Genomic DNA, 14,072 nt, shown 5'->3' on the forward strand with positions numbered 1-14,072 from the left:
AATAAAAGTATTTACGTAATAGATGAGTGAGTCAACTTTTATCTTTGAGAGATTGGTTCATCAATGCCATCCCCTGAAGCTGCCTTTGTGTCTTCAGGCGATACAGGGCACAAACCAGAGGCACTTACCCTGACTGCCTCAGACTTCTTGTGAAACATCTCTTCCATGTTCTTTGCCAGCTTCTTTACCAGTTGGAGGCCATCGATTTCTTCTATGGCAACGTCTTTCTCATACTCTTTGTATTTCTGTAAGAAGAGAGGGCAACATTCAAGACACATGACGTCGTAAAACACCACACCTGTGATCTCAGAGCACATCTACCCACAAGGAATAAATAAAGATAAAGTTATACCGTGACTGCTTCTGGTGAATTTGTGGATATTACACTGTGTTTCAAAATTATTAAGCCAACTAGGGAGAAGTGTGAAACTGACTCTGGCTCTCCTGGGAGACTTAACTAGCACCCAGGAAAGGAATATATCTTAACCCAATTAAACTATCATCTGTCTATTTATAAGGGACTGATTTCACCCACAGTTGACTCAAATTCTCAATAAAGACAATTTTTCATTTAAAACCCATCACATACCCTGGTAGTTTATCTGTTTAAATGTGCAGTTCTCAAAGTGATCCCAAAACTCCTATGGGTCCCTGAGACCCTTTCAGGGTCCATGAAGTCCTCATTTTTCCAACAGCATGTCTATATGAAGCCAGATTTTCTTCAGCAACCAATCACAAGAGATTGAACACAGAAGCAGATATGGGAATCCACGTATTTCCTCTTAAGTCAAATATTAAAGAGAGTTGCAAAATGAAAAACGGCCACTCCTCTAATTTTTTTATTCTAAAAAGTGTTGTTATTTTCCATAAAATATATATGTTAACATGTAATGAGTTTTTTTATCCTTGTAATAATCACTTTTTGAATTTCTTGGTTTGAATTTCTAATATGCTAAATATCAATAGATACAAGTAACCCACATAAACAGACGCTCTCAGGGAGTCCTCAGGGCTCTCTAAGAGTGTAAAGGGTCCTGAGACCCAAAATGTGGTTTAACTAAAGATTTAAATTTGTTCCTGGTGGAAGGAAATATTGTTTATTAATAGGAACCTTCCAAATGAAGTTTATAACACTTTTAATGTCAACATGAATCCATGACATTTATTTGGTTATCAAACAGCTGGAAAATTAAAGACGCTGGGTAAGATATATTTACTCTTATTTGTGGGGAAACTCTGAATCGGTTTACTAATTCCTCACCCCAAGCTCTTACCCAGGGAAATCAAGGGGCTCCACATCTCATCTCGGCTCTAGGGACCTTAAGAGTTAGTTGTGAAAAGGAAAATGTATTACATTTTAATGGCAGAATAATTTTTGAGATATAAATCTACATTTTCTCTCCATTCATTCTTCCCATCGTATACCTTCAAGATGTAAATTGGGAGGCTCAGTTTCTCCTTGACTTGAGGAAGGGTGTGTGTGTGTGTGTGTGCGTGTGTGTGTGTGTGTCACAAAACGCTTCCCTTCCTTGCTCAAATGCTCAAATGTCCAAGTCTTTTGAGGCAGTAATACTGGGTATCCTGAAATGAGATTACTGTTTGAGGACAAAGGGAGGAACTCTAAGGAAAGCAACGAATGTAAAGAGAGAATTCCTCAGATCCTTAAACTAAAACAAAATCCTTAGAGCCTAGAGGTGAGGCTGGAGGCATCTGGCCATGTGTTCTAGGAGCAGCAAGATACCCATCTCTTAGCCTGGGCAACATAGCAAGACCCAGTCTCCACAAATTTTTTTTTGTTTGTTTTTAGTTAATCAGGTATGGTGGCACATGCCTGCAGTCCCACTACTTGGTGAGCTGAAGTGGAAGGATTGCTGGAGCCTAGGAGGTTGAGGCTGCAGTGAGCTATGATTATCCCACTGTACTCCAGCCTGGGTGACACAGTAAGGCCTTGTGTAGAAAAAAAAAAAAAAAGATATTCCTCTTACCCTTACAGGCAGGTAGGAACCTAGACATGGACTCCCCAGCAACCCCCTATTCACTGGCATAGGGGAAGTGGGAAGAGATCCTCAAAATGGATCTCTTCCTCTGACCTGAATATTAGACCCAAGAGCTTGGAGTTTCTCAGCATTAAGTTGATCCTGGAAAAATTAAGAAGTGGTATTTCTGGACCATGTGAGTCTAGACCAAGATTGACATCTGCTACACTGCTTATTAGATGTTTTGAACTGCTTTACATGGTAGTATAATTGATCATGAGCTGTAGTTTCATGTTTCCCCCCGCTCCCTGAAAACATCCATAAAAATCTTATGAGTTTCTCTTGCATCTTACCTGAAAAACAATTTATTCCTTCAATCTAGCCTTTCTCTCTCCCCACCAAAGCTGTCCTATTCTCCAACACAAGAAGGCGTCATGCTCCATCCCAGACCCCAAAACCATCTGTGCTCTTCTCTCCTGGCATCATAGATTGTGTGGCCCTGGAAGCAAGGACAGGTCCTTGTGGTTGCTGCCACAGCCCCACAGCAGACACAAAAGACTTCTCTGGATGGAGCCTATTGCAGAGTAATTGCAATTTTACAATGCAAGGGAGATGCAAGGAAGGATGCAGCTGCATTTTCCTATGGTTCTATAAGGCTGTTATGGTTTGAGTGTGTCCCCCAAAGTTCATGTATTGGAAACTTAATCCCCAATACAGTAGTACTGGGAGATGAGGCCTAATAAGAGACAATAAGGTTATGAAGGCTCTGCCCTCATGAATGGATTAATGTTGTTATCACAGGAGTAGGTAAGTTACGGAGAAACTGCGTGTGTTATAAAAGCGAGTTTGGGGCCAGGTGCGGTGGTTCACACCTGTAATCCCAGCACTTTGGGAGGCCAAGGTGGGTGAATCACCTCAGGTCAGGAGTTCGAGACCAGCTGGCCAACACGGTGAAACCCCGTCTCTACTAAAAATACAAAAAATTAGTCAGTTATGGTGGTGGGTGCCTGTAATCCTAGCTACTCAGGAGACTGAGGCAGGAGAATCACTTCAACCTGGGAGGCAGATATTGCAGTGAGCCGCGATCACACCATTGCACTCCAGCCTGGGCAACAAGACCAAAACTCTGTCTCAAAAAAAGAAAAAAAAAGTGAGTTTGGCCCACTCTTTCTCTCTGGCTTGGCTCTCCTTGCCCTTCTACCACCTGCCATGGGATGATGAAGCAAGAAGGCCCTTGCCAGATTCCAGCCCCTTGACCTTGGACTTCCTAGCCTCCAGAACTGGAAGAAATAGAACTCTTCTCTTGTAAATTACCCAATCTATGATAATCTGTTACAGCAACACCCAACACAGTAAGGCAAAGAGTGACCTTCCTTACCCCTACCTTGGGAGGTTGACTGGATTGGCCTCAGAGGTGGGGCTCTGGCCAGCCCAAACCTGGCTCAAGCTAACAGCGTGCTCTGGTATGTGAATAAAACTTCAGTGACCATCACTGAGACTATTTCTAAGTTCAAATGGAAGCCAATATCTTTGGAGCTAAAATTCCCAGGAGCTCTTTGCTGCCTGCCAGATGTGCTCCAAAAACCAGCATTGAAACTCAGCTTACACCCAAGGCTGATTTACCACCAAAAATACAAAGTTCAAGACTGAGTAAAACAAACGAAACTAATGCAGTCTAATATTTATAGTCAGTGAAATGAATGTCTAAACTCTGTAATTAAGGTAATCTAGAGGCTTAAGATAACGAAAAATAAAATGGATTTCACAATTCATCTTTATCTGAAGTTTTTGGTTTTAAACCAGGCCCCAAAATTCTGGCCATATCTGTTACTTGTATGTGTTTCTCTCCCAATAAACTTCTAGAGGGGAATCGATTTATTTAACTCTGACTTTCCACCAAGTTTTCAATGAGATCTTCCTATATCCCACTTTTTTCTTCTGAGTCTGCTCTGTGAACAGAAGCCCCTGGCTTTACGGCAGGTTGTCAGTCTCCCAGGACTACTGGTGCCTATAACATCGCTAACTAATCTCAGCACAAAGCTCTTTGCCAAGCTGTGGATTCCAGATCTGGGATAAGCTGAGCAGTTTAATGGTTCCATTCCTCTCTAGCCAGAGTACCCACCCTTCAGACCACATACCAACAGGTGTTCCTTGCAAACGAACCAAGAATATACTACTTTCTTATCATCCTGGGGAAGTATCTCATAAGCAAAACGCACTCTGTCCTTCCAAGACATGTTAATGCCTTCTGGAGTCAGGTCAGAATAATATAATGCCTTACTCTTTCCAGGAAATGTTTCACTTTGCTGGAAACAAAAGATTTTGAAGAACAAAGACCCAATGATAGTCATTAATCAACCAAAGCCCTTAGTAACTTAAAATGTTGATATATATCAAAATCACTGAAAAGGTACCTACAGTAGAAAACCAAGCAATTTGACCTCCAGTAACTGGATAGAGTGAGCTACTCCAGTACAACAGAATTTCACACAGCCATCCAAAACTGTGTCAAAGAATACAGGAAACAGTGTCACAATATATGACAGACAGTAACTGCTTACTTTTTGTTTTAAATCACTAATCTCACACACACGTGCACACACACACACACACACGCCCTGCTAGGAGGACACACACCAAGTGTTCACAGCCAGCTGTACAATCACAAATCATTTTTTTCTTTCTTCTTTTGCTTACCTTTATTTTCTAATTTTTCAATGACTATTTCACATTCAAAAATATATATAAGTTGTAGTTATATTTAGAACAGAATATGGGCACCTAATAAGCAGATTCCTTTAAGGGAATGTGGTCCCAAGTAGACTCTTTGTAGTTAAGTGACATGTCTTCATTACCAGAGTCTAAGGAAGTCAGTAAAATGAGTCCCAGGATGGTGCCAGAAGCTTTTCACCTATTAATTTGTCTAATCCTCACAACCCCCCATGTTGCAGGTGGAGGGCTGAGGCACACAGAGGGTCAACCAGCATTGAAGGTCAACTCGTTGGAGGGTTTCAAACCTAGCGGGATCTTTCTTCTAACTGCTCCATCTTTTTGACCTTGTGGGGAAGGGGAGTACAGGGGTAGGTGACCGAGGGTCTAAAAATTTGCAAACTTGTTTCAGAGGACCCATTTTACTACCATAAAAACACTTGTTTTATTGATTTTGTAGCCAACAGTGGCTTGAACTTGGCAAGAGAGGCAAATACCAAAACCTGGAGACATTGGCAGTTAACAGGGGCTGCAGCAGTTTACATGACTGCTCCAGGCCACCAGGGCACATTTGAAGTCACGAGAGTTGATTGGTCCTCCACAGGGCCTCTGCGGGGTAAGCTTGGAGCCTTCCCCCAAGGAGCAGACAAAGCTGACAACAACAAAAATACCTGGAGAGGGAAAAGCAAGCCCATTCTGAAGGCGGCCCTGGAACCTCAATTAGAAATTACTGCACATGTACCCTAAAACTTAAAGTATAATAATAATAAAATTTAAAAATAAAACAAAATAAATTAAAAAAAATAAAAAGAAATTACTCCATGGCCACATGCAGGCTACCAACTGGCTTCTGTTCCCTAAAGTACCAAGAAAGACCTGGAGGAAAAAATACCTAAAATTCTTCCCTCTCTTCCTGGGGTTTGCCTCTCCACACAGCTGTGCAGGCAATGGGGCTTTTTATTTTCTATAGCTTCAAGGATGCCACTATAAATTACTTTTGTTTCATGTAAAAGCAGTCATCCTTCAACTGGGAAAAGGAGTTAAGAAAGTATTACCAGGTCCCAGTAAACACAAAAGGAAGGCAGGGAGGAAAACAAAAATGGAAGTAATTACTATGGCACCAGGTGAAAGGTTTCAGCCAGGCTGGCTTTGCATCCTGTCTCCAGCACTCCATTTGTTTGCTCTGCAAACTATACTTGGTGTCTCTGGTATGCCAGGCAGGGTGCTAGACACCAAGCACATAATAATGAGTAAAGTGATGTTTAAGAAAGCTTGCTGTCTAAATTCTCAAAAGAAGATATACGCATAGCCAAGAAACATATGAAAAAATGCTCAGCATCATTCATGATAAGAAAAATACAAATCAAAACCACGATGCGATACCACCTTACTCCTCCCAAGAATGGCCATAATCAAAAAAAATCAAAAAATAATATATGTTGGTATGGATGTGGTAAAAAGGGAACACTTCTACACTACTGGTGGGAATGTAAACTAGTACAACCACTATAGAAAACGGTGTGGCAATTCCCTAAGAAACTAAAAGTAGAACAACCATTTGATCCAGCAATCCCATTACTGGGTATCCACCCAGAGGAAAAGAAGTCATTATATGAAAAAGATACTTGCACACACATGCTTATAGTGGCACAATTCGTGATTGCAAAAATGTGGAACCAATCCAAATATCCATCAATCAATGAGTGGATAAAGAAACTACAGTATAGATATATGATGGAATATTATTCAGCCATAAATAGGGAATAAATTAATGGCATTCACATCAACCTGGATGGAATTGGAGACCATTTTTCTAAGTGCAGTAACTCAGGAATAGAAAACCAAACATTGTAAGTTCTCACTTATAGGTGGTACCTAACTATGAGGATGCAAAGGCACAAGAATGACACAATGCACTTTTGGGACTCGGAGAAAGGGAGTAAGGGTGGGAAGCAGGTGAGGGATAAAAGACTACAAATTGGGTTCAGCGTATAATGCTTGGGTGATGGGTGCACCAAAATCTCACAAATCACCACTAAAGAACACACTCATGTAACCAAACACTACCTGTTCCCCAAAAACATGTGAAAATTTTAAAGAAAAATTTTAAAGAAATCTTGCTTTCTTTGCTAATGGCCACGATATTCTGAGGAGGAAACAGGCAAGGAAGATGCAGCATCAGGGAAAGTCTGACGAGGGTAGTCAGGGCAGTGACTCCCATCCTGCAGAATCCTTTGAGGACGACAAGGCTGGGGGTGGGGTGGGAGGTGCAACAGGGGATGAAGATGCCAGGAAGAGGGAGCAGCAAGGAGGAAAGACCAGAGGGGAGACTCCCGGGGCTCAAGGAAGTGCTCACTGTCCCCCTGCACTGGAGCATGGATGGCCACGGTTGGATGACTTTGGTGAGAGATGAGGCCAGTGAAGTGAGCAGAGGCCAGGTCATCAAGGGTGGTGTGCTAGGAGTAAGAGTTTGGACCTCATCCTGATGTGGGGAGGTGGTGGGGCTGCAGGGACGGGCAACAACTGGAGCCACAAGGGGTGTTGAGGGTAGGAGGGATCAGTGATCAGGTCTGTGCTTTTGAATAACCTCAGTGTGCAGAATACAGAGAAAGGGGGCAAAACTGGATGGAGACAAGGAAGTCAGAGGCTGCAGTGGCCAGGACTCGAAAGATGGCAATGGGGAGGGGCCACAAGAGGCAGAGGAATGAGAGGCAGAGCTCCCCTAGAGACATCAAGGGTTCTGGGGACCAGACAAACAACACTTTGGGCCAGCTGGCTGGGTCACTTTAAGGAAGCCATTAACCTCCTTAGCCTCAGGGTCCTCATTCAGAACTCAAGAGATGATGATGTCCATCACCCAGGGCTGCCCTGCAGTCTTACTGGGAGGACATCTGTCAAAGCCCTCAGCACAGTGCCTGCACATAATGAATGACCCCAAATCCTAGTGCTACCTTATTTTTCCCTCTTGGCATTTCTGGCTACAGAGGATTCTAGCAAGCATTGTGTTTTCATATTCCTAAACTGAAGGTCTCGATGTAACAGACAAATTCCGGCAAGGTGGTGGATGATCACTGGGCCTAACCCCGGCTTGGTGCACTAAGCAGAGATGCCCCAGCAAGGCAGCCTGTGGATTTAGCCGGGACTGGGGTCTAGGGAGAACACATTCCGTGTCACATTTGTGACATGGAAGAAAGGCAAGCCTGAGAAACTTTGTATTCTCTCTGTCACAAAAGAGCCTCTGAAGCTTCCATCCCTTCTGTTAGCAGAATCAGCATTTGGCAAGAAATCCTGTGGTGAGCCAAGAACATTTATCATTTGAGAAGGAAGACACAGAAATGCATTATTTCTGCAGCATCTATTTTGCCAGATCATTTCACACAAACACCATGAAGAGAAAAGTACTACTTCACTGTCAGAACACTTAATGTTGTTCATACGTTTGGGCCGTTTTTTTTCCTATGTGAGAATTGTGTATCTAAAAGTGAGTCGCCTAGAACAGCCCCCAGAGAGGGAGCTCCAGTCAGGAGACTTCTGGCCAATCAGAATTAATTAGGATAAAAGCCAAACATGGAAGAGGGGCTCTGGGTGGACTTGGCACCAGGAAAAAAATACCCTCTGCAGAGGACAAATGCAGGAAGCATCATTAGCCAAAGAGTGGGTGCATGTTAACATGGTCTCTTGGCTAAATTTTCTCATCAAAAACTGAAATTACACCTCTAGAGTCGGCATAATTAAATCACTGCATGAGGATTAACAGAAGGCCCTGGCGGGGAGATGGCACAGCAAGGACCTGCCCATCCTCAAGTGGAAATGTGGAGCGTTTGCCTTGAAGTCTGCGACCTGAAACAAATGGGCTGCTTTTCTATCCCTCTCCCAACCCTCTGGCACTTCCCTTAAAATCCTCTAATCCAGATCCCCCAATAACCCTGACACTGGGATAGCAACCCAGAGATAGTCCAAGCCCTTTAAGTTGCTTTGTTATGTAAGTGTGAAAGAAGCCTCAGGTTCCCACCCTAAGGTTCTTTTTTCTTTTTTTTTTTTTTTTTGTCTTTTTATTCCTTCAAGGTTTGAAATAGCCACAGTGCAAGAGATAAATTCATTAACCCAATCATTTAAGATGGGATTATGCCAATACAAAAAAGAAACTTAAACTGAAAATGTTGCTATTTTCTTTCATTCAACAAATATTTACAAATGGCTTACCATGTGCCAAGCTGCACGGAGATGGGGGGAATGTGTTGACAAACACATGTGGTTCCCTTGGGGTAAAAGGAGGCTTATTTTTGGTTCATTTTATTTAAAAATAAGTTGACGCAGAGCTGCATGGATCATTTCTATGTAAACTCGCACCCTCATATCCTGCACAGCTGGTCTGTGTGCCTCCTCTGGAGGGCACACTGCTCTTCAGTACAGGTATGTTACTTCTGCCAGATGTGCAAGGGTGCTCTGGCCAGGGACAGAAAGGACCGGCCATCATAGTCACCAGGGAGAAAGTGGATCACAGGATGTAAAATGATGGATTCGTCAAAGTTCCCAGAAAAGGGGATGCCTATGCAGCATATATGATTCCCTGCTTCCTGGAAGACGTAGTCTATGAAGGAGCCTAGTAATATAATGAGACGGTCATGAGTCATTATGAGGCAGGACATCTGTGACCAAGGCTTGATAGAAAGGGCAGCAGGGAGAGGTGCGGAGAGGAGAAGAGAAACGGGACAGTCTCTTTAGGTTGCATGTAAGCTGTAAGCTCATCCTATGTCCCTCCGGTGGGGATAGAGTGATGTAGTTCCTACTCTGTCTCCCTCAACTTACTCCTAGTGAAGACAGCTGACCACGATGGGCCCAATGTAAAGAATCTGTGTCAATATTGCTGTGCTACTGACTTGGAGCCTGGTAGCAGCACCCCGCTTGGCTTAGAATTACTGGCCAGGGTTTAAATCACAGTAGAATCACCAAGGTGCACTTGCTAGGGGCAAGTGGTCCTAACACCAGCTTCAAGTTTGTCATGGTGCCTAGGACCAGGGACTCTCTAGTCAGATGTTGCATGTTCAAGTCCTCATGTTACCATGTACTAGCCACGTAACAAGCTGATCAGCCTCCACCAGGGTCCTTTCCTTGACAGTAAGGTGGATGAGACCAGACCTCATACTGCTCTTGAGATGATCAAATGATGTGAAGTGTGTAAAGTATGCAGCAGAGTGCTGAACACAGAGTAAAATACTCACAAATGATGATGGTGATGGGAGAAGTAATAAATCTCAATATTTCTAAAATTTCTGAAAAAGGTCATTCTTTTGCCGCAACAATAAGAAGAAACGTGCAACCAACATTTACAACCTAACAGACCCTAGCTCCCAATGTTGCTCTGGGCAATGGCATTTTTCTAATACATTCACAAGGCTCCAAGGACTCTTCAATAATAATTATTTGGTGAGGACTCTGTTCTGGCAGAAATTGGTTGCTAGAAGTCCATATTTGTGCGTGTGTATTGTGGGGGCAGAGGGAAGACAATTTTTAGATATGTTACTAAAGATGTTGCAATAAAAACTAAAGTATAATTTTGCAGCCTCTCCTTATAGACAGTGTCGTTTTCTTATTATGACATAAATGTACTTAGTACTCCTCTCAACCCAATTATTGCACACAAAGGTGTCACTTCAAAACACAATACTCCAAAGCAATTATCTTTTCAAGTAAATACACATCCAAATCCTTTAAACTGAAGTTAGGACCACTTCTTCTTAACCATCACAAAAACAAAACTGATTTCATGGAACCCTCAGCCACAGAAGAATACTTTTCTAGTTGAAATGGAAAGTGCCCTGTTGTATGAATAATTCTGTTTCACACAGGTATTCCAGTCTAGTGTCTCCAAGGTCAAAAAAGCCCATTGTTAATGCTGTGCTCTTCCAGATCTAGTGAAGTTTGAGGACAATCCTTGAGGAATGCAATTTTTCTGTCAAAGCCACAGGAACAAGAGACAATTTGAATCTGAACAAAAGACTGTTTTAGAAATGATGAAGAGAGAGAAGAGGACGTGGCACTGAACTGCAACCCAAAGAGCAAGCAGAAAGGAAGCAGAGAGGACGCAGGGAGTGGCTCAGCCCCTACTTTTGCAGGGCTCAATGTGGCAAATGGATCCGGCTTGAGGGATTCAGAACATGATCTGTACGCAGCGCCTCCTTGGTGGGGTGAGAAGCATGGAAAGGAAGCAACACTGAAGGCAACAGAGTTTCCTCAGCGTGCTTTTAAGAACTTCCAGCTAGACAGGAGGAACGGTGTGGTCTAAATGACTTTCCATGGTGCCTTCTGGCACCCCCCTCAGGAGAGCACTGTCAGAATGACTGGGGGTCCCAGTCCCAGTGCCCCCAGAGCCCATGCTCTCAACTAGCTGTTTAGAGTGCCTGACTAAATTCCAGAGCTCCGAGGAGGCTGTCCCCGAGAGCAGCTGGCTCTGCCATGGGTGGTCTCTGACAGATTTCCACTACTTCCAGATTGTCAGGTTCTGAATTAAAAGATGGCTATCTCCCCTCTCCTGTTTTACTGTCTATACTCTTAAAAAAAATCTTGATAGGTTTCATAAGCTTTTCCTGTTCAACACAGTCAACTGGACAAATGCCTCTGATAAATTGTAGCTCTATGGTATAAAACTGCATGTGAATACTGCATTACATTCCTGCTTTAGATAAAGGAAATTAAGTCAGAAGCAAGCTACTACACCAGCTATTGATACAACCATCCGTGCCCTCGTATGGGGGTATCACATAATGCTTTAAAACTGGGGAATTAATCTGTCTACTAAACAAATTCCACCAGTCTCAATGCTTATTTTAAAAACTCCAATTCCTGAGTATTCTCTAGATTCCTGCATGGGCATCTGAGGCTCTGAAATGAGAATGTTTACGCTATACATACATCCTCACAACCCCATAAGCCAAAACAATAATTACAAGTCCGTGTGTGCTAGAGAAGAAATATCTCTTTGTATGCATTTATGAGTGTCTTTTATGCACACCAACAAATTTAACTACAGCCCAAATGCAAATAATAAAATGTTATTGTACAAAGCCTGCACTACTTGATACACATTGCTTTCTGCAGCCTACTTTTTTTCAAACACATTTTTCTGACGTTCCAGTTGAAAATAGTTCACCTTTCCTGCTCCAAGAAAATCAGAAGGAATGACCACAATAACAATAATGTATTATTAATAATAGCAGCCAGCATTTACTGAGCATTCTATTTGGGTCGGGGAGATATTATTTCCCCCATTTTATAGGTTAGGTAACTAAGGTATAGAGAGATCAAGCAACTTATCCAAAGTTACACCGCCAGCAAGGAGTTTATTAATTAAGGGGATACTAGCCATTATAATAAGAATAACCCCCAAATCTCAGCGGCTTCACACAATAAAGGTTTATTTCTTGCTCACATAACCATCCATGAAGAAGTTCTTTTCATCAGGTAGCCTTCCACATGGTGACTCAGGGACCCAGGGTCCTCCCATCCAACAGCTCTGTTCTCCCCTCAGGCCTTGGAGTCTTCCACAGTCAGCCAGCAGATTGGGGGAGAGGGAGTGGAGAAGGTGTACCTGCTTCTTGAACTCCTTAGCCTGGACGTGACCCTTATCAGTTCTGCTCATGGTCCACTGGCAGTAATTAGACACACAGTCCAATGAGACGAAGGAGAGCCTGAGGAATGGAACCCATGGCTGAGGACTATCCCCAGGCTCCAAGTCAATGCTATGGAAGAAGCAGCTTAAATCAGCAGGGGAGCCAGGATTTGAACCCAGGCAGCACAGCCCCAGAGTCCATGCTCTTAACCACCACACCTTGGTTTAAAAGCTTGATAAACCACAACCAGATGAAACCTCAGATTAAAACTTGGCTGGGAACAATCTGCAAGATGGATAGCTGAGAGCTGGTGCAATCAAGTCACAATCTACAGAAAGAATAACATAACCCAAGCACTTGTATGTGTAATTATGGTCAGAATCAGATGTTAAAGGCCAAGATACTGCAACACAGAAAGGAATACATTATAAACAATTCTTAGACCTTTTGTCCGACTTCCTTAATCCCAGCTCAAATAAAACTGCTATTTGAATAACATCAATGACCTTCTCTAGCACACGATATTAGTTGCCCAGGCGCCACAAAAGTTAATTGGCTTAACTAAAGTCTTTTAAATTCTATATCCAAGATGTCCTGGAAATCGAAGGCCATCAATGAATGAGTCTGCAAGATCCGTAACAAGCTTAAAGCTAATACTATTTGCAGCTGCTCAAGTGGTTTCTGTAGTTACAGAGCCAAAAGCCAGAATGAGAGTTAGGAAACTGCATCTGAATGAATCTTTATCACCTCCAAACTGAATAGAGAGACGCTGGTTTATGGCACAGCTGGACCCTAGCTTTTCACTGGGGAAGAGGTGATGGCGAGTCTTCCTTCCCATGTTGGGAAGCTTCCTCTGTGAAAAGGTGGGGAGATTCTGACATATAATTCCCTACAGCCAATATCAGAGGCTAAGAAAAATGACCTGCAGCATCAGCATCCTTTATGGAAACATCTCGTTGCCTCCCATTTGCCCACAGCAGCCCACGGGTGCTCCAGGAGATTGCAGCAGGTGACCTTCCAATTTGCATCACCATAAACAGTACTAAAAATGAGGGTATTCTTATACATCAGAGCCATCCCTATGCTGAGATGCAAAAACATCATCTTTACCCTCTAAAAATTTCAGTATCACCAACTTCAGGATCAAATGATTTTTCTGACATATTTCACCAAGCCCAGCACCAGCACTTTCTCCCAACATCTTTAAAATCAGGGTGTTCAAATATAAAAGAACCCAGAAATAATCCATTTCAGACACCACTAACTCAAACGCCTCCAGAGGCCAGACAGGTCATATCAGGTGAGGGAACTGAGCCAGTCTGGAGTCGGCATCAGACGGCAGAGCTTCCGTCCCATCCTAAGAAGTCAGCCACTTCTTGGTTTCTTTGATCTTTGTGTCGGCAGGGCGGGCGGCATGCTGCAGCTACCCAGTCTTCTGTTTGTGATGAGAAGCCAGAAATCTGTGTTTTTATATGAAATCTCCCACTGAGTTCAGTTCTTTGAACATGCTGGGGCTTAGTACAAAATGTCTCTAAATATCTTCCTTCTCTTGAGGAAATTAACACACACAGTAACATAGCCTCACATCTCCCAGAAATTACTGATGTGCTGGGCAGCAACCAGGCTGCTTCCAGGCACCACACACTCAGCCTCCAATCAGGCACTGCCACGATCTCCCTCGTGAGGTGTGAGGATGAGCCTGAGGCCCTGAGAGGGCAGCGGCCAGCCAGGGCCAATAACGAACAGATGCCCACCTGGCTCACCAAGATCCCAGCCA

General features: G+C 43.2%; 1 protein-coding gene across 1 annotated transcript in view; it reads right to left on the reverse strand.

Moving 5' to 3' along the window:
* Nucleotides 1-14,072, reverse strand: part of CACNA2D3 (calcium voltage-gated channel auxiliary subunit alpha2delta 3) — a 961,034-nt gene that overhangs the window by 759,625 nt on the left and 187,337 nt on the right. Inside the window, 1 exon segment of the mRNA XM_058443425.1 lies at nucleotides 129-245. Within this exon segment, the coding sequence (XP_058299408.1) occupies nucleotides 129-245 (117 nt within the window).

Source organism: Hylobates moloch, unplaced genomic scaffold (genome assembly GCF_009828535.3).
Source record: "Hylobates moloch isolate HMO894 unplaced genomic scaffold, HMol_V3 SCAFFOLD_8, whole genome shotgun sequence".
Classification (NCBI taxonomy): Eukaryota; Metazoa; Chordata; class Mammalia; order Primates; family Hylobatidae; genus Hylobates; species Hylobates moloch.